We start from the raw sequence: 26,932 nt of genomic DNA, 5'->3' as shown, positions 1-26,932 counted from the left end.
AAATATACATTTAAGAGAATCTTAACATTTTGTTCAATGCTTGTTTGTGCAACACATTAAGAACTCGCTAACAGAGATGTCGAGGCAGGTCAGATCAATGATCCCACCTTACGTAACTCCAATCAAGACAGATCAAGCACCGCAAACCAAACCGAGCTATTCCAATTAATCTTACACAACATCCTGCTTTCAGTGCATTCAGTGCTGCAGGATATTCGCAGTGAGAATGTGGGGGTCAGAGGTCAAACCACAGTGGGCAGACACATGTCGATTCCAGACTGCTTCTGTCTCTTGCTTCAGGCACACTTTCTTTCTCTTCCTCCCCACATTCTCTCTTCCTTGCCCTTTCTTGGCGCTCTCGCTTTCACCTTTTTATGACAGCAGACACAGTCTGTGTGCAGGTTGGCACGGTGCCGCCTGTTGCCATGGCAGCCGGTAAGCACAATCTCACATCACGTTCACACGCTGGAGTAAGAAACTCTTCTCAAACGGAAAGGATTACTTTTTTGCATACGCACACACACAAATGTCCAACTACCTACACAAACAAAATCACCCGTCCACATGATTTAGTGGATTAGAGAAGCAGACAGGATATGTGCTCATGTTCAGCCTTGCAAACCAAGTCCAAACAGCTCTGGTCAGTGTTCACACTACTGTTTTCCACTCATTAGTGTTATGCCATCGGGGCAAAACTATGAACACTTCATTAATGCACGTTATTCTTGAGGGATAGTTCACCCAAAACACAAAACATTTTTTTTTATTTTTTATTCTGTCATAATTGAACGATCTTCATGCCGTTTTCTGACTTCCATCTGTGGAACATAAAAGAAGATATTTTGAAGAATGTCTCAGTGTTTTTTTTTTCTTGTCCATACAATATAAGTCAAAGGTCACCAAAATTGTTTGGTGATAACACTTTAGTTTAGCCGGGTCCAATACTTACTATTAACTAGTTGCTTATTAGCATGCATATTACTAGGATGTTGGCTGTTTATTAGTACTTATTCTGCATGACCATATTCTACATCCCCAATACCTAAACTTAACAACTACAACACCTACCTTACTAACTAGCAGTAATTAAGAGTTTATTGAGGCAAAAGTCGTAGTTAATAGTTAGTTAATAGTGAGAATTGGACCCTAAAGTAAAGTGTGACCTGTTTTGTTACCAAACGTTTCTCAAGAATATTTTAATTTTAATTTTGATGTATATTGTGTATTGTTAATTGTTTTGTGATTGTATGGCGAGACCAAAGACCAATTTTCAGCTAAGGCTGAACAATAAAGTACTACTAACTACTAACTAACTAAGTAAGTCAGGGAGCGACATGAAGACAGAATTTTTTTGTTGGATAAACTATCCTTTTATGAAAATAAATAAATAAATTTCATAGTGGCTAAAGTAGTGGATCCATAATATAACAATTTTATTTTGAGACTGCACCTACTAGATGATTTTTGTACATTTTTTACAACTAAGCAGAACTACAAAAATGTACATCGACTAAATGTTCATGACTTTTCCATTGATTTTTCAAAAGCCTGGAAAAAATCTCACTTTTGAAATGCCCTGATATTTCGAGGATCACAGAAACCCTTTAGCACTCGATTACAATGTAATAACTTTTTCAACCACCATTTTCTACTCAAATAACACACCCAAGCCTGCACATAAAGGGGAAAATAATAATAATAATCAATAATATCAATCCAGTTGACCAAATTATCCAATCAAATCCAAATAAAAATCGACATTTTTTCCTGCTAATATTCTGTTTAACTTGGTAATATGTCAGATTACAGCTGTTCAATGTGTCGTCAATTTTTCTAAATACTGTTTTCTGTTATGTTTATGTTATGCTGAACTTTTTTTGCGGTTTCAATCAGTTTTATTCTGAAGAATGTAATACTTTGTGTATGTGTTTTATTTCAAGCTGGACATATCCTGCATGCTTTTGCATGATTTATATATGGCAGTCAAAGCAATAAATCCTTCCTAATCCAAACGTTAGTAGTGCTGCAGAATTGCGGAAGGAAAGCAATAGTCATCACATTTGTCTGTACTTGACTTGGCAACAGACAAATGACACTGATAGTTAGTCACTGCTCACAGCGATTGCAGCACATTGTACACTTCACAGGCCTGAAGATGCAAGATACAGAACTTTATTTTCATACAGCCCGGCTACATCAGCATGAGTTACTGCTCCAGAGCTCCTGACTTCCTCCTAGATCATGTGAGGCAACCACAAAGCAAAGATATTGAATACTCACCTCGCCTGTGACCACATATTTGCCATCAGGAGAGAAGGAGAGTGTAGTGATAGTCTTCCTGTGAAATGAGAGAGTGGAAGGAAGTATTAAGGCAATGTTGAAGGACATGTATCCTGCTAGTTCAGAGACTCCCTCTCTGTCTGTTCACATATTGCTTATCACAATAATTATTATGTCTGAGCAACTCGACCAGCCAGACACTACAACATTTGCTCAACCATGAGCAAAGAGTTTGGGACAGGACTATTTGTTTGGTCAACCAATGACAGATGGGGTTGTGTTCATTATTTTAAAGTCACCATGAAATCAAAATGGACAATTGTAATTTTTTATGGAATATTGCAGTATTTATTATAAATTAAATTATCAATGCACATCATTATATAAATGTTTAAATACATATACCTCGACATACAGTGAGGAAAATAAGTATTTGAACACCCTGCTATTTTGCAAGTTCTCCCACTTGGAAATCATGGAGGGGTCTGAAATTGTCATCGTAGGTGCATGTCCACTGTGAGAGACATAATCTAAAAAAAAATAATCCAGAAATCACAAAGTATGATTTTTTAACTATTTATTTGTACGATACAGCTGCAAATAAGTATTTGAACACCTGAGAAAATCAATGTTAATATTTGGTACAGTAGCCTTTGTTTGCAATTACAGAGGTCAAACGTTTCCTGTAGTTTTTCACCAGGTTTGCACACACTGCAGGAGGGATTTTGGCCCACTCCTCCACACAGATCTTCTCTAGATCAGTCAGGTTTCTGGGCTGTCGCTGAGAAACATGGAGTTTGAGCTCCCTCCAAAGATTCTCTATTGGGTTTAGGTCTGGAGACTGGCTAGGCCACGCCAGAACCTTGATATGCTTCTTACAGAGCCACTCCTTGGTTATCCTGGCTGTGTGCTTCGGGTCATTGTCATGTTGGAAGACCCAGCCTCGACCCATCTTCAATGCTCTAACTGAGGGAAGGAGGTTGTTCCCCAAAATCTCGCAATACATGGCCCCGGTCATCCTCTCCTTAATACAGTGCAGTCACCCTGTCCCATTTGCAGAAAAACACCCCCAAAGCATGATGCTACCACCCCCATGCTTCACAGTAGGGATGGTGTTCATGGGATGGTACTCATCATTCTTCTTCCTCCAAACACGTTTAGTGGAATTATGACCAAAAAGTTCTATTTTGGTCTCATCTGACCACATGACTTTCTCCCATGACTCCTCTGGATCATCCAAATGGTCATTGGCAAACTTAAGACGGGCCTTGACATGTGCTGGTTTAAGCAGGGGAACCTTCCGTGCCATGCATGATTTCAAACCATGACGTCTTAGTGTATTACCAACAGTAACCTTGGAAACGGTGGTCCCAGCTCTTTTCAGGTCATTGACCAGCTCCTCCCGTGTAGTTCTGGGCTGATTTCTCACCTTTCTTAGGATCATTGAGACCCCACGAGGTGAGATCTTGCATGGAGCCCCAGTCCGAGGGAGATTGACAGTCATGTTTAGCTTCTTCCATTTTCTAATGATTGCTCCAACAGTGGACCTTTTTTCACCAAGCTGCTTGGCAATTTCCCCGTAGCCCTTTCCAGCCTTGTGGAGGTGTACAATTTTGTCTCTAGTGTGTTTGGACAGCTCTTTGGTCTTGGCCATGTTAGTAGTTGGATTCTTACTGATTGTATGGGGTGGACAGGTGTCTTTATGCAGCTAACAACCTCAAACAGGTGCATCTAATTTAGGATAATAAATGGAGTGGAGGTGGACATTTTAAAGGCAGACTAACAGGTCTTTGAGGGTCAGAATTCTAGCTGATAGACAGGTGTTCAAATACTTATTTGCAGCTGTTTCATACAAATAAATAGTTAAAAAATCATATATTGTGATTTCTGGATTTTTTTTTTTTAGATTATGTCTCTCACAGTGGACATGCACCTACGATGACAATTTCAGACCCCTCCATGATTTCCAAGTGGGAGAACTTGCAAAATAGCAGGGTGTTCAAATACTTATTTTCCTCACTGTATATCTCAAATTCTCTGATGATGTGTTTACTGGCACGAGGGCGGGGCAACCTGTCACTCACATGACATCACAGCAATAGCAAACCACAACCATGGATCAATTCCCCATGAACAAAATCAAGTCCTTCCCTATTTTTTTTTTTTTTTTTTTTTTGTCAGAGAAGCCGTTTCACTTGGATATACGTCACAATAGGAAAATAAAAGACTATTGAAACTTCCATTTCACGCAGACTTCCAACAGAACACGTTTTTCCATTCCACTGCGCTACTTTTCCATTGTTTTTGTTTTTCAGATGTGCTAGATGGATGTCTTTAATCATTGTGCTTATGTCTTTTGAAGCGTCTCGCACATGACACACTGTTCTAAAAATGCAACGCTTAAGTTAAAAGAAGTTCAACTTTAAAAAAGCCATCTCTAGACCTGCATTTTGCTGTTTTTGCTGTTCTGTGTGAAACGGCCCTTAAAATATAAAAGTGCTTAAATAGACATCGCTGGAATGAATGTACTAGCACACTAGTGGAGCTAATGAGCCAAAGAAGGTGACATTTATGAAAGTCTCACCTGGAGCTATTGAGGATATGATGTTGTTTGGTTTTCTTAGGGTTCAGTAGCACCACCACACACCTATAAAACGACAAAAAGAAAGGGTCAAACAGTCATTAAATTACACTTTCCAATCCAAAACAACAAAACATTGAACATTTTACTATGGTGACTGACATAAACTCCAGAGTCTTACTCAGTGAGAACCTTTGGGTTAGCAGCCCAGATCTTTGACCACTAAGTCACAAGCCCAAAATTTCACTACATAAATCATGGAGTAGTGTTTTCTACTACCTAAATTCAGAATGAAAAAAAAAAAACTGAATGAGTGCAAAAATCAGACTAATTTAAACATTATTATATCTGATTTTATGATCCGAAATGATTAAATGTAATCATAGCATCATATCTGTCTAACTTATCAGTCAGGGCTGCGTTTCCCGAAAGCATCGTTGGCCAACCATGTTTCTGTCGTTAACAGTATAGATCAATGAGTTTGTGTTTCCTGAAACTATAGTTCCAACGAACATTCGCAAACAGCATCGCAAAGTTGTGTGGTTGAAACGTTGGAACATGGTCCTATCAGCAGTTACCATGATAGTAACATGGCATTCTTTGAAGTACCTTGGAGTTCTATGTATTGTAAATATCATGGTTTATGTTTCTGGTAAACATTCTGTAGGTGTATGATATCAAAGTACCATGGTATTACCACCTGATATGTAAGTGTATTATGGTACTTAGTACTGTATTTAGTGTGCTTGCTTTGTGTGATTTTTGCGGTTTTGTGTTGTATGGGTTTTGAGCTTGTCCCTCAGTGTCTTTCTTCTCCCAAATACAGGAACAATCCTTTTTAAGAATGAAAAACAAACAAGCCTTTTGAAAACTTTTAAATGGAAGAACAGTAGAGTTGGTCCTATAAAGACTGTCTGAGACAATGCCAGGTGGGGGAAATGACCTGCTGTATTGCAGACAGAAAAGGAAGGCATTGAGACAAACAGAAGACAGAGGAAATTCGTCAATCACCACTGCAGAATCCTGGGGAATAGAAACACTTTTATAAAGTCTATGCTAGCCATTTGCAGATCTGTAGTACACTCAGACAAAGGATAAGTAAAAACTGCAAAGACACAAATCTTCCCACAAAAAAAGAAAAAAGAATAAATAAATAAATAAATAAAATGCTGAAGTCCCGAATAGGCTACTAAAGGTAAAACGCTGAACGCGGAGACAATAAGTACAATAAGTTTGTTTTCAGAAAAACAAAATCACCCTGCCATGCATTTCCTCAACCACCCAAATGACGTTTCAACCTCCTTCAGACACATTCATTGCAATAAAAAGTAAAAAATAATAATAAATTATAATATAAATATATAAATTATAATTAAACATTACATTTTATATAATTTATAAATGAATATAATTTATATATAGCACAAACAAATAAATAATTATATATATATTTATCAAATCTACATATTTTATAATTTATACATAATTAAGGGGAAATAAATAAACAAATAAACAAAAACAAGCAATAAAATTGCAAATAACTTTATAAAAAGTGCAAGGTTCAGGCTCCCTGCTATTTCTGGCATCCATTCATATTTTGACTGGGCCGCTGCTCTTTGAATACACACACATTTTTAAGGCTCATGACATCGAACAAGACAGATATTCAAGTGTTTTATTTGAGATACTTAGTAGAAAGTACAGGTATATCAGGTATATAGTACAGGAGATATCCTCAATCACACCTATATTCTGCTTTGTTTATGACATCTGTAAGTCATATTACAGAGTTCTTACCCACTTTCATTATTTTATATTTATTGACTTTGTTGGCATCATCAATTTCAGATATATTCTACGCTAAACGTCACACACAAAAATGCAGCTCACAGTTTCACATTTCACATGTTTCTCAGGAAGTGGGGGATTCTTAGACCGAATAAACTAATGTGCAAAGTGGACAAGGTTTAACACAAATAATCAAACGTCTGCTGCGGTGAAACTACATCTTCAGAGTAAAGGTCTCTTCCACTGGCTGAGGTCCAGCTCTATAGGTCGATTTTAAACACACACACACACACACACACACACACACACACACACACACACACACACACACACACACACACACACACAAAGAGAGATCCAAGTGCACTGCTAGAGTCTTTCTTCTGATGTCAGTAGCAGAGAGGAGCGAGACAAAGCCACACAAGCACTCAGTCTCCCCCGACCACAAGAAGAGCCGCGTTTGGAATCCGTCAAGTCAAAGCCTCCCTGTCGTCCCTCTCCGTGCTTTACGAGCACGTCTAAGAAGAGAGGGACATAACAGATGAGCTCATGCTTCAATAGCACATTACTCATGTCTCCATAAACCACTGATGCCAGAGACAGGCAAATGGACCTTCACTGTTGGCAAGTAATACCATTAATGGATCTCCTACACTATATATAAGCCACACTGCTTATGGGATTGAATGGGCTCGGATCAATGACTGTGCAAGCCTGTTGTAAGAGCGTCTGCGGCTCATCCCATTACAAAGATAAGCTGATATGAATCAGTGCACAGTCAGCAAATATTCCTGACCTTGTATTTACACGTGTCTACCCACCATTCACTCGAACCACTCTCAGACATTTCATTGACCTCAATATTGGCAAAAGTCTTTCAAAACAGTTGATTGGCTGTTTCTGCACAGGTTTTATCAACCTGCAGGCCAGGGAAACATAACTGTGCTTACAAGTTGATTCAAAGTGCACTTCAGAGGAAGAACTACAGAAGTTGAGGTTTGTTGCGACACTGAATCCTTAAAAAAAAATCATATATTTTGTTCACAGTTCATTAACTAATGTTAAAAGACAAAACATTTGATTCAAAGATGTAAATGTTGAAATGAACATTGACTAAGATTAATAAATGCTGTAAAAGCATTGTTTATTGAGAGTTAATGTAGTTAACCAATGTTAACAAATGAAACCTTAATGTAAAGTGTTACCCATTGAACAATATTTATGAATTAACATTAACTTATTTATAACTACTGTAAAAATTGTTGTTCATTGTAACATCATCCAAGCTAATTCAATTTAAACAAATTGAATCGTTTTGCAAAGTGTAATCGGGATATCTTTGAACAGTATATTCTGCTTTGTTTGAGTTATGTTTATACAGTCTTTGGACGGATGGAAATTCTGAACCATTAGTTTGTAAATCAAAATAATTGATCAGCATGCAGCAGAGGTCAATTTTATATTTAGCTTCCTTAAATGTCACATAAATAAGCCAACAGTACAACTTCTTCCAAAAAAATTTTTTTTTTTCAATAGGGCAAGAAGTTTATCCTCAACACTTGTCTTGGAAAGCAATTAAGTTACTGTAAGTCGAGCCAGCAAATGAACCTTAACAAGAGAACATCGACTTTAATCAGCTAACACACCACCAAGGCATTGAATTGTCTCTTGAAAAGTCTTGAGACATGATTCTGTTTTCAAAAATAAACCACAAAAGCACCCAAAGCACAGCCTGTTTTTACAGATATCAGAAGGGAAACTCTAAAAATAATTCAGTGCTTATGTTATGAGATGATATAGGATAAACATCATTGTTTGAGCTGGTATAAACGAAAGCTTTTATTAAATCTCAGTGTATTTAGTATTATTTATATACTATTGTAGTTTTTTTTTTTTTATTATTCTATTTTTTTTTTTAATTTTAGTTTAAGTAATTTTATGTACTTTTGTCATTTTTATAATTTTATTAAAATATTTTTTATTTAGTTTTTATTTATTTTCCATTTCAGTTTTAGTTGTAATTATTGTAATACATTGTAAGTTTTTCACCTAATATTTATATTTTATTTTAACTTTATTTCAGCTTTATTACAACTATAAAATACCAGAAAACTATTTGTTTTCGTTAATTAAAACACTAATCCATTTGTTCACTCAGTCAGCCAAAACTGGTTATCTGTACTTTAACCAGAAAACAATCACAATCTAGAAATTTGAAAGGACTCGCATTTTACTCGATGAGTATCTAGATAAAATGTCACCACCAGAATCAACAACAACTGAAACAAAAACAATTTTTATGTGTCAATACTTTGCAAGATCCCACTGGCACACATTTTAACACAGACTCATCTCCTTCCAAGAGCCTGCTTTGGGAAAATCATAATAGTGTTGAACCAGGACAATAATGCCATTTCTCTCTGGTGAAATGAGGACAGAATGCCCAAACTCTCAACTATCTACTCAAGTGTGACTAAAGATTCAATGCACAGAGCCAATGAGAGGATTCATGTTACTTTATAAACACACACACACACACACACAACATGTTTACTGTCTCACCACATTATTAACAGTAGATCATCACTGCAGTTTAGCTAAACAAACATTTCTATGAAAATCTGAAGTTTTCCACACAATGTAAATGTCTTCTTTTTTTTTTTTTTTTTAAACATACACACTTGACAAAGTTTAAATGAACCGTAATAAGATTCTGTAAGAAACATGCAAGCAAGCAATCCTTGTGTCTCTTGCGTGTGCATGTATTGGGACACTTGGAAGGACCCACATGTGCCATCGTGTCCTCCATGCAGCCCGGAAAAAGCTGATCCAGCTCATTATCTCACCAAGCAGGGAATCAGATAAGCCAAGTCGAGTGTAGAAGCGCACGGATCGAGCAAATGACTTCTGACTACACCAAAACCCTCTATAATGAAGTTCTCCATATCATACTCCACAAAAGAGTAACATTGCATTTGGTCCATCGCATTGGTCCACTTTTTAGATTAACAAGCTGCTACCAAAATGTAATCCAAACTACAAATGGATATCCAAAATAATTAGACAATATTCAAACTCAAAGCTTGCTGTCAAGTACTTTAAAACTGCAATGCGCAACAACTTATACAATAGATTTTTACATGTTTTTGAAGTCATAAGTGGTGCTTTATTAGGCAAAGCTCACAAACACAATGCTTGGGTATGAAGTGGTTGCTAGGGTGTTGCTATAGTGTTTTGGGGGGTTGCTAGGGTGTTGCTTACTTTGGTCCAAGTTCCAATTTCTATATTCTGGGGCCAGATTCACATCTTAAGATAGATTCTAAGAAGGATGTTCCAAAGTGAAATTCTTAAAACATTCTTAAGAAGTTCTCAAATATTTTCTAAAGAACATGCATCTTATTTTTTTCGTAAGTATAAAATTAAATACTTTAGTGTTATATGATTGTATGGTGGTTCTTGTCGAACTCATGCACATAATATTAATTTTCATTCTATGTAGCTAGTTTTATGCTGTAATCCTTCATATTTGAAGCAACTCAATACATTCATTAAACATATTTTATCTCTGAAGATTTAAGACAAGTCGAAAATTATCCTAGTTTATTTACGATGATTTTTAAGAACTTTAATTAAAAAAAATTCTTACGATTTACATTTTAAATTCCCTCCAAAAAAAAAAATTACAAAAAAAGTATTCTGAAGTTTTTTGGAATACAAATTATTCTTAACCTCTTAACTTAGAATATAAGAAGAAAATAAGAGTTAAGAAGAATTTTATACTTCGTAAAAACTGGCCCTTTGTCTCTACATATGAAATAAATCATTTACACACATTTTGTTGGGCAAAAATTATCTAATTATTTAGAAAAGTAATAGAATAAAAAAACATAAGATGAGACAAGTTACAGTACATGAAATGTAATGCTTAAGGTTAGAAATTCTCCTAATCATAAAGAAGAGGAAGCATTACTAACTATCATTCCAGTTAAAAGACAGGTTCAACAGGTTCTCATGTGCCGATTAAATATTTGACTCAGCATTACTATGAACAGCATCAAGTCTGATTTAAAAAGAGATTGTCCACTCATTCTAGAAAAAAATCTTCAAACAAAGTCAAAGCTGTTGTATGGCAGAGGCTAAAGATAACTAGATCCTAAACAGCTTGTGTTATGGTCTCTCAGGTTTCACAACTGTTCTGTATGTAGACAGTTTATTGTGCGTCTCTCTCTCTCTCTGTGTGTGTGTGTGAGAGAGAGAGAGGAGAGTTCAAGACGAGGCAGATCAAATGTTGAGGCCAGTAAATAAGGACAGTTGTAGTCCTGCTCCATCTGGCGAGTCGGATAAAACAGAGACAGGTGGTGAGGCTCACACGCAACATCACTCCCCATCATAATCAAAGACTTCCAGGAGTATTGCTTTCCAAGCCCGAGTCCAGCCGTAAGTCTGGCTATTAGCAGGTCCTCCCCATTGATCCAGGCCTGTTCGCTCCTCAGCTCCAGACAGATGGTGACCAGGACGCCCTAATCCTGTGCGTCTGTGCCCAGCAGTCAGCACGTTTTCAGATGGCAGAGGATTATGCACTGAAGGGACGACCTGGTGCTGCGCTGTGCTCAGGCAACCTTATTATCTGTCCTGTGCCACTATTGTCCCCAATGGAATTGCAATATTATGTATGTATGTATGTATATATATATATATATATATATATATATATATATATATATATATGTGTGTATGTATATGTATATGTATATATATGTGTGTGTGTGTGTGTGTGTGTGTATATATATGTATATATATATATATATACAGTACCGGTTAAAAGTTTATTTTTTACAATCATAATCATATTGAATGTTTTTGTGTTTCAAATGTTTCAAAAATACAGAAAAAACAGTAATATTGTGAAATATTATTAAAATAATGGTTTTCTATTTTAATATACTTTAAAATATAATTTATTGTGATGCAAAGCTGAATTTTAAGCATCATTAATCCTTCAGAAATCATTCTAATATTATACTCAGTTATTATCACTGTTCAAAACAGTTGTGCTGCTTACCGGTAATATCTATTTTATTTTTTTGGAGCCTGTGATACTTTTTTCAGGATTCACTGATGAATAAAAAGTTAAAAAGAACAGCATTTATATAAAATAGTAAAGATTTATATTGTTAGAAAATATTTCTTTTTATCAATTTAACACATCCTTGCAGAATAAAAGTATTAATTTCAATATATATATTTAAATGTTCCTTTAAGTTTGCTGTGGTAGCCTTTTACATCAGATATAGCTTTTTTATGTCCAGTTTAATTCACAACTCATGAAGATAAGTGTTGGTAAAAAAAATCACCTTCTTGGGTCACAGATGGCAACATTTCTTCATTAAAGTGACCATGATCACTAACAACCTTGTGGAAGAGACCATTGGTAAAGGGATCATTCAGCTGCTTACTTTTGTATAGTGTGGCCGTGCAAATAGCATTCCCTTTCCGCAGTGACCTTCAAGGGAGTTAAACTGATGGCTAGAGAGAGAATGCATTGACTTTGTGTGTTTTGCATGTGATGCTTGTATTTGTATGCAAATATATGATCTCTAATGACTTACAGCAGTATGGCAAAGAAAATGTGACATCAAAATTCAGTTCGACTGGATTCAGTTCTCATTCACTTACACTTTTACAAGTAGCCAAAGCCAACAGCGTGTTTGATTTTCAATTATTGTCCACAAAGGCTTTTTCCAAGTACATGACAGCAGACTCAGAGTAAAACTGATACTTTTAATCTATCCTAACATCTCCAGCGCGAGTGGCTTCTACTTGTTTTGTATTCCCCGGGGTGTCTTTAGATTGCGGTTCTCCTCTCAGAGTGTGAGATGTCATTAGAGAGTGTGTGTGGAGCCGGAGAGCCTCACGAGCGCTGAATGCTGCAATGCAGCAGAGAGAACGACCACACACACCACAGCAACGCTGCTAAACTAGCCTCTTCTCCTACAACGTTCCTTTATTTTTTCACTCAGCCCATGTCACCCCTTCCTTCCTTCCTTGCATCCGTCATCTTCTTTTCTTTCGTTTCCCCTCATCGCGTCGGTCCGTTCAGCTCTACTGACCCACTTTACCGCAGAGCACAAGGGCGAGAGACTGTGACACACATTTTCATGCATCTATGATTAACACAGAAGGCCGTTTATTCATTATGCTCATATCTATTCTACAGTGACCGCCGCATTACACCAGAACTCATTCATCATTCAAATACTCAAATACAGTTCGCTGAAGTTCCTGCCTGCAGAAATGAATAAATTGGCCCAGGGTGCACTATTATTATAAATGACCTTGTAAGATTTGCAATAAATGGATCAGTTTACATCAGTACGTGTGTTCCATACATAAACATGATTCTAATCTCATTTGTTATTTTTTTGGTTGTGCCCGTGATTACACAGTATTTAAATCTATACTGAGAAACTTCAAAACACAACAGGTGCAAGCATAACTTCCTCTGGATCTCCAAGAAAAATGTTGAGAAATGAAAAAGACTTGTCAGACAGCTTGCATTGTCTGCTTCTGGTTTTTCCTGTTTTTCCTGGTTTTGTGGAAGAGTCCATCCTGAAGCACACATACACTACTCACCCCTCAGAATAACACTGACATTACACTGTTCAACAATTCCTAATATGGAGTTTTACAGCATTTCGCTTCAAGACAAAGAGTAAAAACATTGTAAGAATCATGACAGTGTGTTTAAATAGGCTCATGGAATGATTCTCTAAATGCGTGTGTGTGTGTGTGTGTGTGTGTGTGTGTGTGTGTGTGTGTGTGTGTGTGTGTGTGTGTGTGTGTGTGTGTGTGTGTGTGTGTGTGTGTGTGTGTGTGTGTGTGTGTGTGTGTGTGTGTGTGTGTGTGTGTGTGTGTGTGTGTGTGTGTGTGTGTGTGTGTGTGTGTGTGCGCGCGTGTTTGTTTTTGTTTTTCTATCCCGATGGGGACTTCAACCCGAATGCACACTGACTCGTGGGGACACGTGTCACGGTGGGGATCTAAATTGAGGTCCCCATGAGGAAACAAGCTTATATTTAAATCATAATAAGTTTTTGTGAGAATGCAAAAATGCAGAAAGTTTTGTGTGATGGGTAGGTTTAGGGGTCGGGTTAGTGTAAGGGGACAGAATATACAGTTTGTGCAGTATAAAAACCATTATGTCTATGGAAAGTCCCCACAAAGAAAGCGAACCAGCCATGTGTGTGTAGTCCAGGTAAACCCTACATTATGGGGACAAAATGTCTCCAAAAAGCTGTCAATATCCAAAATCCTTGTCCTTGTGGGGAAATTGTTTAGTCCCCATGAGGAAAACGGCTTATAAATCATACTAAGTGATTTTTTTTGTTTTGTTGAAAATGTAAAAATGCAGAACGTTTTCTGTGATGGATAGGTTTAGGGGTAGGGTTAGGGGATAGAATATACAGTTTGTACAGTATGAATACAACATTGTCTATCATCAGAAAGTCCCCATAAAACATAGCAAAACAAATCACTGACGAGTGGTCTGTTCCCAACAAGAGTGAAACAAATATTCATAATATTATATACAAAATATATAAAATAAAATAAAATTCACTTCTGATGGCAACCATGGCATTAATAAATAACCAAACTTATTGGCACCAAATATGGTTCTGCACAAGTGACCCAAATCTTATATCATACTGGCCAGTAAGTTTCCAACATTTGTTAAAAATAAAAATAAGTATCTGCATATTACCAGCAGTGTGAATATCCCGAGATCATACAGAGATCATTCAGATGGAACCAAAATATTCTTAACAAACTAGTCCTTGGACAAATGTGCTCATTTAGGTAAGATTCATGAAAACAGGACAGCTCCCTGAAGAAACCTTCATCTTTAATTAATATGGTAGAGTCCAGATGGAGTTAACTGCTCTTTCAGACCTGAAAATACATTCAAATTTCACCAGAGTCACTCTAATATTAATAATCCAGTATTTTATTTAATCTCAGATGCTTTATTAAATCCACTTTGACCACCTTATAGGCAGATGACATTTGAGGTTCATGGTTAAATCAGAACAACACACCCCTGGGGGATATCTGCTGCTGACAATTTGTAAAGGACTGTAACTAACAATGCAGACTTGGTTACTTTTTATTTACAGGAGCTACTTATGTGCACACGCACATGATTGAACTACAGCACCATAAAACTCAACCTCGGATAACATCACATTTGTTTACAGCAACGGCACAGTCTTCATACAATAAAAAAGCATTTCATGTCCCTCTTAGAGAACCAGCTTGGTATCTAATATACATGTGGGGTCTGTTTATCTGTGACAGCTGCATAAGCCTACGCTAATTTTCCAACCTATAGCAAGCCAAGACATCTGCACCAAATGCTCGCTTGGCTCAAATCAAACTGCTGACCTAGCATAGGGTGGAGTTTGCTATGGGAGCTGTGTGAGCCTTAAAAATAAGAAGAGCGCTCCTAGTTTCCTATACTGCAGTCAACGGATTGCAGATAGCAGTACAGTTTGTTCAATATGTCACACACTGTCTTAAGGTTCTAGCCAGGTCACATCAAATTTTTTATAAGCCATGTTTTTTTTTAAACATGCGTTTTTTAATGTTTCATCAGCAGAGCGATCAACACAATCATACTGAATGGATTTCACTTCTATCCCTGACAGCCTTGTTTTCCAATAAGGAGATGGAAAATTCTAGGGTTGGCCACCAAACAAAGCTCGAGAGGCAAAATATGAAATCAAAATAAACAGTATTACCGTTCTTAATACACGTTCCTGTTGCTGGGCAGACTAAGACACTCTATGAAGTGATTTAAACATCATTTCACAACGATCTATGAAGAAAACAATTGATTGTGGTGTTCTAGCTACTAAGTGAATCAATCACTATTGCCACACATATTTATAAATATTGGCATTATAAATATATACTACTGGTCAAAAGTTTGGGATCTGTAAGAATTTTTCTAATATGCTGATTTGGTACCCTGGTAATCCAGAGTTCTTGCGAGAGCACAAGTTGAATTTGCTCAGCGAGTTCGAGTAATGATGCTCATTAAATATGCCCCTCGATCTGAGCTGCACCAATCACATCGGGTTATCTTTAGTAAGTCATTAGGAAACATTGCAAGATGGCTATGGATGAACACCAGTTGTTTGAAACGGCTTTGGCGCTACAATGAACGAGTTAGACTTGGCTTTTTATCTAAAACAGGAACAGAAGACGCCGCTCGAATCGTTCCTTTGCAAGAAGGGCGTTTTTGCCGACCGGATACGGTATGAGTCTAATCTACCAGTTAGCTCCGCTGGTAGCTAAGCGTATGGGGTTTATTGTTGTGATTGGTCGTAGTGTTATCCAATTGCGTGCAGTGAGATTTTCAAATGCATGCTTGGTGCCGCCCCTCGAGCTGGCCGATTTTCAGTAGTCGACGCCAGACCATTAATCTTTCAGATTTAGGTCTGGATTTCCAGGCTACTGATTTGGTGCTCTGGAAAAATCTTATTATTATCATCAATGTTGAAAACAGTTGTACAGCTCATTTTTGTGGAAACCGTGATGTATGTTTTCCAGGAGTCTTTGATGAATAAAAAGTTTGAGAATAAAAATCACTTTTTATCACTTTTGATTTTACATTCTTTCATAATATAAAATCTTACTGACCCCAAACTTTTGAACTATAGTGCATGTATGCACATATACAGTATACTGATTACTTAATTTCCAAACTTTTCCTCCCCATAAGAAGAGTGACAAGTTATTGTAACTGAGAGTTAGGAATTTAGTTCAGAGCACTAGAGCTTAACGAGTTAATCAGATTACAAGCACCATGTGAGGAAGGTTTTTCTTCTTTATATACTATACATAGGCAGCATTGCTGGAATACCACTGACTAAAGCTTGGTAGAGTAATGCTTTGGAACTAGGGCTTCTCGATTATGGCAAAAATCATAATCACGATTATAGGTGGGCGATACGATCAAAGTCTTATTTCAAGATATGAGTAATTTTAAATGTCAGTGAAATTTCACAATTATCGATACTTTAGCAAAAACTAGGTTCATTTTAGTAAGAAACAGGTCCTCAAAATAAATACATAAGACAAGTAAACAGTCAGCAATACAATAAGAACAAAGAAACTAACTGCAAACAAAACAGACAAATAAATTAAATTTTAAATAAAATAAATTTAAAGGTGCTGTATGTAACTTTTTCACTCTACTAAAGCATAAAAATACCATAATATGTTTGCAGATATTTAGGAAACATGCTAAGTTCACATACTCGTTTCTCTGAAAAACACTTCTACAGCCAGTTATTTTACACGTTCCGTGTTGTCAGTCAGTTTTTGTTTTGGTCTGTGTGATCTCGCCCACTGCCAGTTTACCTAATAGTATTTCGACACCCCGGGATGCCAGTTAGCAGGAAACAGCGTATTGCAGCCAGCAAACAAACTGGGTCAGAGATTGCAGATTCCACACAACCTAAAAAGCCTCGGTATCATCTAAAAATCTCTATAACGAGAGTATATTAAAACGCGGATAAATCAACTTGTCAACTTATAGTGTGTAAGTCTACTCGGCAACAAATTGCGCTCAATCTTCTTGTGTGTCCTTAAACTGGCGACCCACATGAGCGTCGAGTCTGAGGAGGAGGGGGCTAGGGGAAACAACGATTTCCGATATTTTAAATTTGGACTGCAGTACCTATTTCGACCACTAGCTGTCATTCTTACAGACTGCTCCTTTAAGTTTTTCAGGAAGATGTAGGTAATCAGGAACAGTGGTAATAAGTAATAGCCTACAACAACAAAAAATGAATAATCAAATGTGAAATAACACTGCATAGTCTTACTGTACACATCAAATATTAATTAATCCTTATTAAAGCTAAGTTATTCAGTCAGGATCAGTAAATGATTTTCCATTGTCAATTCACCCTTCGCAGGGAGCTTGATTGACAGGCGATCTAACCAATCATAATCCGCCATCCGCCATTTTGTCCGACAAAGCAGTCAGGAGAGATAGCAGATTAACATGGGAGGATTTGAATTTAAAAAACGGAATGTACTGACGCCTTTCCGCGGTTTAAAACAACATTCCTTCTTACGTTCATTCATGTTTATTTGATGCTATAAATGAACTAGAAGGAAGAGATGATCGGTTCACGAGCAGCTTTAACTGATGCTCTACAGCGATCTGTCAGACACATTTAAGAGCCACAAAACGGTATGTATCGTTTAAATTTCTTTTAAAAAATGACAATCAATTTGAAAGGTGAGACTTTGTTTAATATGTTTAATATCAAAAGTTACCGAAAAGTAACCTGGTCTGTCCTGTCTGTCAGCGTGTTGTCAGTCTCCTCTCTGCTCCGCGATGTATTTTTCACTGCGTGAGAACATGGTGTGGCGTGAGAGCAGCGTAGCTTGTCGGACATAGCGACAGTAACTAAGGGGGGCGGGTCTTTGCGAAGGGTCAATTGTTGTTTGATTAACATTAATGACAGACTGCAGGAGGAATATTATGCTACTGTCACTTTAAAAGCTATGCATGGATCCAATATACTGTTACACACGTGTTTCTTTCTCAACTGTGTACGTTTACTTAAGACATAACCCATCGTGTTCACATGAATAGGCCTACTCTCCAAAAAGGCATTTTGACATTTTTCTGTGTACGCGTTTAGACGCGTATCCGAAGCCCATTTGCTTATCCGCGTTTGGCTCCGACTCGGAGTGCGCACACAGAAAGCCAGCTGGGAAACAGTATCTCTTTTGCTGCTTCATGAGCTTTTAATAACACTATTTAATATCAAACACGTCCCACAGTTTATCAACAGCGAACTGCATTTTACAACACTCACTTATTTTGCTGATTTGGAACTATAATCCATTCCATTTAATCTATGAAAAGTGAAATAAATAATAGTCTTTCTAAAGTCTAAGTCTTTCTAAAGAAAATGTTTAATATCGGTTTCATCAGATTGTCTTGATAGTGTGTTCTGCCTTTGATGACTTTACAAAAAATACTCTAGAACTGTACAGTGATGATATCAAGAGATAACTGTATGATAAGCCTTATCCATACACCATGGCATTAACATGACGCTCCAAGGTATTTTTAAACAATACTGTTGTATTGCTATGGTACAAAAAAAGTGAGTGGAACACTTGTAAGAATGTGGAAGAATGTAAATCACAAGGCCAGGTGCACAAGATAAATAAATAAAAAATGCCAAAGAAATTATTTTTGGCCACTGCTCTAATTCAATCCATTTGGATGGCAAAAATGTCCTAAAATCAAGCTGCATTGTTTGGAGAGAGAACCGTTTCTGTAAAATGCTAGACTAGCCCTCAGTAGGTTATAGGCCCTGTCTGAAGCACACACTCAAAATCCTCTTTCAGATCCAGAACTTCCTGTTTGTACCACACCTAATTTCCCTCTGAGAACACTCATTTGTTATCAGACTGTTATCGCTCTCCTTTTCCTCTCTGTAGTCTCTTGTTCGCCAATAGGAAAATCCTCCATTGGTCTTCTTGAACGAAGATATTCACACGACTCTGTCTTTAGCAATGTGCTACAAATCGAACCAACTTTATGTGACTACCTCCAAAAGGTGAGATCTGACTCACAGTCATAGATCATTATTCCATTGACAACATTCACATAGTCTTGTTCTTTAAGTGTGCGTCACATAAAACTGCTAAAAATTGTCTATCGTATAAAACTGAGTTACTCACCCGGCTGGGTAGGCAACCAGTCCTGAGTGTGGATCACATGCCAAAGCACGACTCCCAGCGGAAGTGATTCCCAGAACTTTCTCCAACGTCACCTGTGGAATTATATGGAAAATGAGAAATAACAAAAGTTATGATGTGCATTACAAGATCCTTAAAGTTACAAGGAGTCTTTAAATGTCACACATTGTGAAATAATAACCCAATAATAATAACCCAATCTCACGGGAAAACATAACTATTTTACGAGGTGGCGATTTCATATGAATTCTTATCATGCGAGTTGTACTTTATTTGTTTACAGGGACATTAATAAACAAATGTAGCCTAAATGTGACAGAATTAAACAAAAAGGCTATTTTTCATCAGACCCTTGACAGAATGTTAAAAAGAAAACAGAAAATACTAACAGAAACTAACATGCGGTTTTACTAACAGAAAATTGTCTAAACAACGTACGAAAATGGATTATTATTATTAAAAAATTAAGCATGAAGTTCCCCTAACCCCACCACTAAACGCATGGCAAAGTACAAATTACAAATTTGTTACAAAAGTACAAATTCAAACAAATTAGCCATCAATTCGCCAAAACATAAAATAGTTACGAATAGCCATTAGATTGTTGAATAAAATTCTATTATTATTTTATATCATTATTTGAATGATGAACTATAGAAAATATAAAAATTGAAAAAAAAAAACTATATAAAAATTTAACTAAATTGAACATCTAAACAAAGGACAAATCACAAATATATGATGACACCAAAAATTGCAAGACAAACTCAATTCTGGTTTAAGCAAAATGTCAGTTAAATTACATAACTTTTCCATAATTAGATTACAACAACATTCAGAGTCAATGACTGACTGCAAATAAATTATGTGATTATACTATAGACATCATATCTATTTAACCAGTAAAAGATTAGTTGGAAAATTACAGACCACTTATTAAAAGTGTTTATTATGCAATACTTTGTTTAAAGAACCTTAGAGACTTTAAATGCGGGCAGAATGAGTCTACTAACTATTGCCCCAAAGTGGTGTTGTCCTCTTAAAAAAAATTATGAGCTAGAAATTTTCCATGATACTCCAATACTTACTCCAATATTCCAATACTTTGTTAAAGGGACAGTTCACCCAAAAATTCTGTCATCATTTACTCACCCTCAAGTTGTTCCAAACCTGTGTGAATGTCTTTCTTCTGCTAAACACATTCTTCACAACATCTTCTTTTGGAAGAAAGAAATTCATACAGGTTTGGAACAACTTGAGGCTGAGTAAATAATGACAGAATTTTCATTTTTGGGTGAACTAGGCTAACCCATATATGAACTACATAAACTCAAGGCAAAACACTGATTGAGGCAAAAGAACAAATTCAAATATAAAATTCACAAATCTACAAACAGTAAACAGGCCATGTATCGTTTCAATAGCATTTCCATTACAGCGTCCATTACAACTGCATACGCACTGAGTAATAACATGCTTAAAATGCCAAAATTTGGTGAATTACACAAAGTTGTTGTTTTATAATTAAAGACTGCATAACATCTGTACAAGATGAACACATAATAGTGTCATTCTAACAAAAATAAAGATACGCACATGCACTAGGTGTTTAGTTTTCAACATTTTAAGTGCAATACAATACACCACATACAAATTCACTTACTGAACATCTGCACCTGTCTGTTCAACATCTGAAACCTTTATTCAATGCATTAAAACCTCTGCCAGACCACCTCTTCAAAGCAAGCATGGTCACATCCCAGCAGAGAACACTCTCTCACATCAATCACATGCCACTTTAAGTACAGGTCAATGGAGAAATGAGAGGAACAACACCTGGTTTATGAAGTAGTCTCCTCTAATTCTGCCATCTTAGACCATTTCCCCACTATATGGGTTGTCTTTCCATTTATTGCAGGTTTCAAAAATTCTATAAGCCAAAGCTGAAGATGCTACGTATGTACATTTATTATCCTACTGTAAGCTGAATGTATCCCCAATGTACAACCACAATTTGTGCTGAACATGCCGATATAAAAAGCACTGTAATTGAGGTTGTTGCTTTGATTTATCATCTTTCCAAAGATGTTTTGACAGACCTCCATATATCCACTGTATATTAGTGCCTTAGAGTGCTGGAACAACAGAAAAATAACTATTTTCAAATGCATGCGGTTTTTAAGCCATTTCTCATTCAGCATCTCTCATGGGAATTTCTGGACCAACGGCTGTATCATGCACTTTTCCAGAAACTTTTTTGCAATCGCTGTATGTCGAATCCTCAGAGAAAGGCAAAGACCTTGAGCCAGGAGTCAATGAACCTGCACAGCACCTGGAGGAATGGCTTTGATTTCGATGCAGCGTGTAAACCTTAGAAAACCGAACCGAACTGATGGTCTTACAAAAAGCTCAGATCTCTTTGTTTGGCTCCAGAGATTCCTCTGACACCAGAGATTCCTCAACTAGGCAGAGAGAGAGAGACATCTGCTCTTTTATACAGAACAAAGGCACCTTGACAGAGTCTTTTGCATAACACTTAAATGGTAGCATGTACAAGATATTGTCTCTGGAACAGTGATAATCTCACACTCTGATTGTACCACTCCAATTGTGCTTTTTTTATGATGAATTGCATGTTTAATGCATGAAATAGATGTAGTTGGGGCCCATTATTTGCAGAAGATGTCTTTTATCAATGCAATATTAAACTAGACTTTATAATATTGCAGTGCTTTGCAAACATTCAGTAACATAAATGTTTAAAATTGCTTATTATATTCTGGTCCTACAATAAGGATTGGGTGCCTCCATTGTAAGAGTATGTGATTTTTTTAAGAGGAGGAGGTAATAGAGGAGGTAAAATCTCCTCCACAAACCACACAGTCTGAGCTATCGTTCAATTCTGTAGCACAAACAGTGAAGTTTAATATGTTAGTTATGGGCATAACTCTAAAGTTGACCAATAAAACGACCTCAGACAACGCTATGAACACCAAAATACAGACTAGTGGAACATTCCATATAGATATGGATTTGGTTACTGAACATGTGGTAGTGCGAACAACAGTGTGTAATTTATGAGCAACAAATCATATGCAGCTTAGGTCTCAGAGTTATTTAAGGCATTCATCTCTGTTGCAAAACGGTCTCAACAATCACACAGTCAAAGGGACTCCTGTGTATGAAAGGGAAGTACAGTCAGTCACCCAAGGGTCTGCAGCAGTAAACAGGCAATCTGAATGGAATGCAACAGTCAGGGATGATTGCTGTGATTCAAAAAATAGTTACAGTTACAATAACAAGAGCAAAAGAACAGTTCAGATTTACAGCAGAACTACAGGCCACAGATATCAATACTGCTCTAAATAAGGATGAATCCTAAAAATTATTATATAATATAATTATTTAAAAAAACTGAAAAAGCACCAAATATTAGGCTATATTATAAACTGACTGTTTAAAATCAGAATGATTAATATTCTAATGCATATTTGTGCAATATTGCCAATGCTTTACATTAATTTAGTGCAATTTACTATAATATATTATTGTGCATTATATTCTCCCAGCATGAGTTTACCAGGGATTGAAATGATTTGTGACATCTGGCAAATATAGGTCAGTGCATTTTACAGCCTTCTTACTGTTGCATTGTACTGACAGAGCCACAGTATGCCTTTGTAAAGTTTACATAACAAACCCTGGAAAAAATCTGACATATTAGTGTCAATTCACTGACGCCTTGCATTAAACTGCAGAAAATCACAGCGATACATGATATGATACATTTACTGCTACAGGCAACTGCAGATACAGATTCCACACATGATACAGTAAATGCACTGTAATGTTACCTTATTACTGAGATTCTCTTTGTTGATCCCAGCTTTACTTCTTCTCAATTTGATGGAAGGCGACCGGAGCAGATTTTTAAGCCGACTTTTGATAGTTGTATTTTCCACTGTCATCTTGATTTGGTGTGCTCTTGAATCAACGTTTCCAACAAACAAGCGGAAGCCCTTCGCTCTACAGTCACAGCTGATGATCAATTAAACGATACGCGTTTAGAGTCATGGTCTGATCGTAGCCTTTTATTTCATAATACTAAACCAATCCACCGGAACCGTCATCGCGATAAATCCAGTGTGGTTGTCCTGCCGGTGAGAGACGCGCTCCTCTTTAACGTCCATTTGTTAAAATGGACCATGTTTCGTGTCTAGAGTCAGCAGTTTGATGGTCTGAAAGCTCCGCGAATCACCTCCAGCCGTGATACCTTCACCGGTACAGTGTGTGTATTTACAAATTCTACTACTGTAAAGGCCAGGCTCATGAATATTAATTATATAATGCGAGTTTTTCTGTCAGTTTTATGATTGGCTGAAACGCTGACGACGGGAGGCGGATGCTAGGCAACTGGCCAATTAACGACTTCTGCTATGGGGGAATGCTTGACTTCTGAATATTAATGAGACGACGAGCCTTGAGCCTTGCTTGACCTAATTAATATTAAGATAGCCTTAGCCATGGTATACATTGTTACGCATGGCATTACTACTAGGCTGATTATACTGCTTATACGGGCGGTTGTGTGACACTGCAGTGTTTCCCTAAGGTGTAGACAATTCGTTTACTTAAGGCAAAGTGTTTATTTTGATGTTTGCAAATAATAGGACAAATAGTAAAACAGAGAATTGTGGCATTATCATCTTAATTTTCCCCAGATGGGAAATCCAGTTTAAGATTATAACTGCGTTTTAGAACATGGGTAGCTGGTTTAGGCTGGTGCAAGACCAAATTGACCAGTAGCCTAACCTAGGCCTACTACCTGCTGGTAATACCATACGTTACAGGGCAGATTTGCATTTTACATCAATGGTTCCAATGTAAACACTGCATGATTGCATTTCTCCAGTTTAGACCGAATGGCATTATGTGATTCCATGTAGCTTTCAATGGACATGAAACTTCGTAATATAAATTTTCCAAGAACTCTGAAGAAAAGACAACAAAGAGATGTCATAAACCTCCCCGCATGGCGAACTAGGAGGGGTATTTAATTCAGCCTGGTGTGGCATTCATACTGAAAATAGCAATAATTGAATGACAAAAGCAAATGTTTAAAAATAGATTTATCCCTTCATTACCTAAACATTGTTGTAAAAAAAACATCAACTGAATCTCAAATGTTAACTTAAAGGTAATTTGTTAGTGTTAACATGTATAAGTTGGACTGAATTATTGTGTAGCCTATACCTATTTTTTCCCCCACACCAAGTCTGCCATCTAGTGATGCTAAGTAGCAGCCTACCTTAGGATTTACTTTTAGTTTTTTTTTTTTCATTCAACTGTGAACTGAACCTGACTAGTACATATGGCCAACTTTAGAACAATTTCGATTTAGATTCAATTTAGATTAATCACTCATTTGACATTTGAAACTGAGTCAGACAGACAAAAATGTAAAATAATTTATTTCCTTGCTTTGCCACAAAGTCGTCATACACCTTTTATTTAAAACAAAACTACATCAGCAAGAAAAAACTTATGGAAACTTACATTTATAGTTATATTAAAATGTTATATTAAGTTATATTAAAGACATTAAGTGCATCTAGATATGTGTGGGTGGTCTTTAAAATATTATTTTTTCATGTTTTTATTATTCTGCATTATTTCTGTTGTTTTTGGAACCACCATGAAGTTGGATCACACTGGTAGGTTCATCTGAAGGCCCTCCCAAATCTTGATTCTTACCTACCTGTAAGAACTTTCTAGCCCAGTTTCCCAACACCATCATAGGAGGAAGTTTACCATGTCCCCGCTGCATATGGAAAATTAAAGGATCAAGACATGCATTGAGACAGTACAGTATTTGAGAGACTTCAGAGAGCAGGTTGACCACCCATGCAACCCAGCAAGCATTTTTGCAGTGATCCAAAGCGAAGAAAATTATACAGGCAATGATGTAAAGCAGCTGTCCTGGCACCCAACACACCAGGAAGTTGGCAATAAAAACGGCAATCAGCCAGATGGTCTTGTCCAGGCCTTGCATGTTGCCTTGGCCCCACTGCTGCCTTGACTGCTTCATCCTGGAAATGATCTTCACATAGGCAGGAATGATGAGGATCAGTGGGACAGAAACCTGAATGGAGTAGTAGGACATGAGATTGTAGGTTGCTTCAGTGGTCCTGAACCTCGAGATCACCACCGCTCCACACACATGGATGCCATCCTTCCTGACCGAATAGAAAATGTTAGGATAACTGAAGTAGACCAAGAGGGCAGTGATGGCCCAGAGAAGAAGCGAAACCAGTGCACTGTTCCGAGGGGTGCGGATCATTCTGGACTCCAGAGGGAAGACGATTGCTAGGAAGCGGTCAGTGCTTATGGCGCAGATGAACATGGTACTAGACGTCAACCCGACAAAATATAGGATTTTCACCACAATGCAGAGCGGACGGCCAATTTTCCAGTGGTAGTCAGAGTTAATGTAGACAGCCCAGGGTCCCATAGAGGCCAAATAGGCAAGGTCACACAGAGCTAGGTTCAGTACACCAATGGAGCCAATACTCCAAGGATGGGATGGCCGCAGACAAGTCCACAGGCTCCAGAGATTTCCAATTGTTCCAAGGATTGAAAGCATGTAAAAGACAAAAGGTATGAAGTTGGTGGCATACTTGCGGTTGGAGGGACAGTCTATGTGTAGAACCACAGGAAGGGTCATATGATTGAAGTTGGTGCAGTTCTCTGTCCAGTTGTTTACTGCCAACATTTCTTATGCTTGGTCTATATTCCATTAAAAAGAAAGAGGCAAAATTAGTTACCTATCCATTGTAACTTCTTATTCTTAACTATCCAGCACCATTTTGGTCTGGATGCTGAACTCAAATCAATACTATTTCAGTTTCATCTCTTACAACATGTTAAACAAATGCACATTAAAGAATGGATGGATCTTACCTTGACAAAGCTGAAAGAGGTTTGATTACACCTCTTTGTCGACTGCTGTATATCAACCATGATTCCTCCTGGAAATAGATCGGTGTTTGCTCTTGGGACTTGCGAGCAAGGTAAAAACCATTAGTAGAAAATAACCTCCAATTACCTTGATAATTACCATGTAATTCTCTAATGTCTGTATCAAATGTCAAATGAAACGCTTCAGAGTCTTCAAGGTATGTTTTTGGACAACAGACTGACGCATCAACCTGGACTGTTTCCCAAAAGCATCATAAGCCCAAGTAGATCAAAATACAGATTAATATTTTGATTATTAATATATTTGCTGATAACCATGCCCACATGCGTTTTAACTTGAGCATGCTCATTTACATCTCATTTGTCATTTGTATTAAATATCAGAATTTGGCCAAATGCTAATTGTTAAGACTAAAACATTTTAATAAAAAATGCATGATCTCAGAAAAGCACATTTTAGACTAAGCAATCAAAAAGAATAATATTCACATCTTCAGGTTTTTTTAATTAACC

The 26,932-nt window shown here is 37.1% G+C and overlaps 2 protein-coding genes across 3 annotated transcripts in view; both read right to left on the bottom strand.

Moving 5' to 3' along the window:
- The window catches only part of mapkbp1 (mitogen-activated protein kinase binding protein 1), a 55,405-nt gene extending 31,649 nt beyond the window's left edge, over nt 1–23,756 (bottom strand). For both annotated transcript variants that reach the window (XM_084097148.1, XM_084097149.1), the window contains exons 1-4: nt 23,296–23,756; nt 19,424–19,515; nt 4,865–4,927; nt 2,281–2,338 (exon numbers count right to left, since the gene is read on the bottom strand). In XM_084097148.1, the coding sequence (XP_083953274.1) occupies nt 2,281–2,338; nt 4,865–4,927; nt 19,424–19,515; nt 23,296–23,409 (327 nt within the window). In that variant the 5' untranslated portion in view covers nt 23,410–23,756. The remainder of the gene's footprint in view (nt 1–2,280; nt 2,339–4,864; nt 4,928–19,423; nt 19,516–23,295) is intronic.
- A 1,177-nt stretch (nt 23,757–24,933) lies between these two features.
- LOC311072474 (P2Y purinoceptor 4-like) lies at nt 24,934–26,602 on the bottom strand. The gene has a single exon (XM_084097496.1). The coding sequence runs from the start codon at nt 26,211–26,213 to the stop codon at nt 25,101–25,103; it is 1,113 nt and encodes a 370-aa protein (XP_083953622.1). The 5' UTR covers nt 26,214–26,602; the 3' UTR covers nt 24,934–25,100.
- Nucleotides 26,603–26,932: the final 330 nt, after the last annotated feature.

Source organism: Abramis brama (assembly GCF_963993115.1).
Source record: "Abramis brama genome assembly, chromosome: 21".
NCBI lineage: Eukaryota > Metazoa > Chordata > Actinopteri > Cypriniformes > Leuciscidae > Abramis > Abramis brama.
The sequence above is the reverse complement of the archived record's forward strand: the minus strand, read 5'-3'. Positions and strand labels throughout refer to the sequence as shown.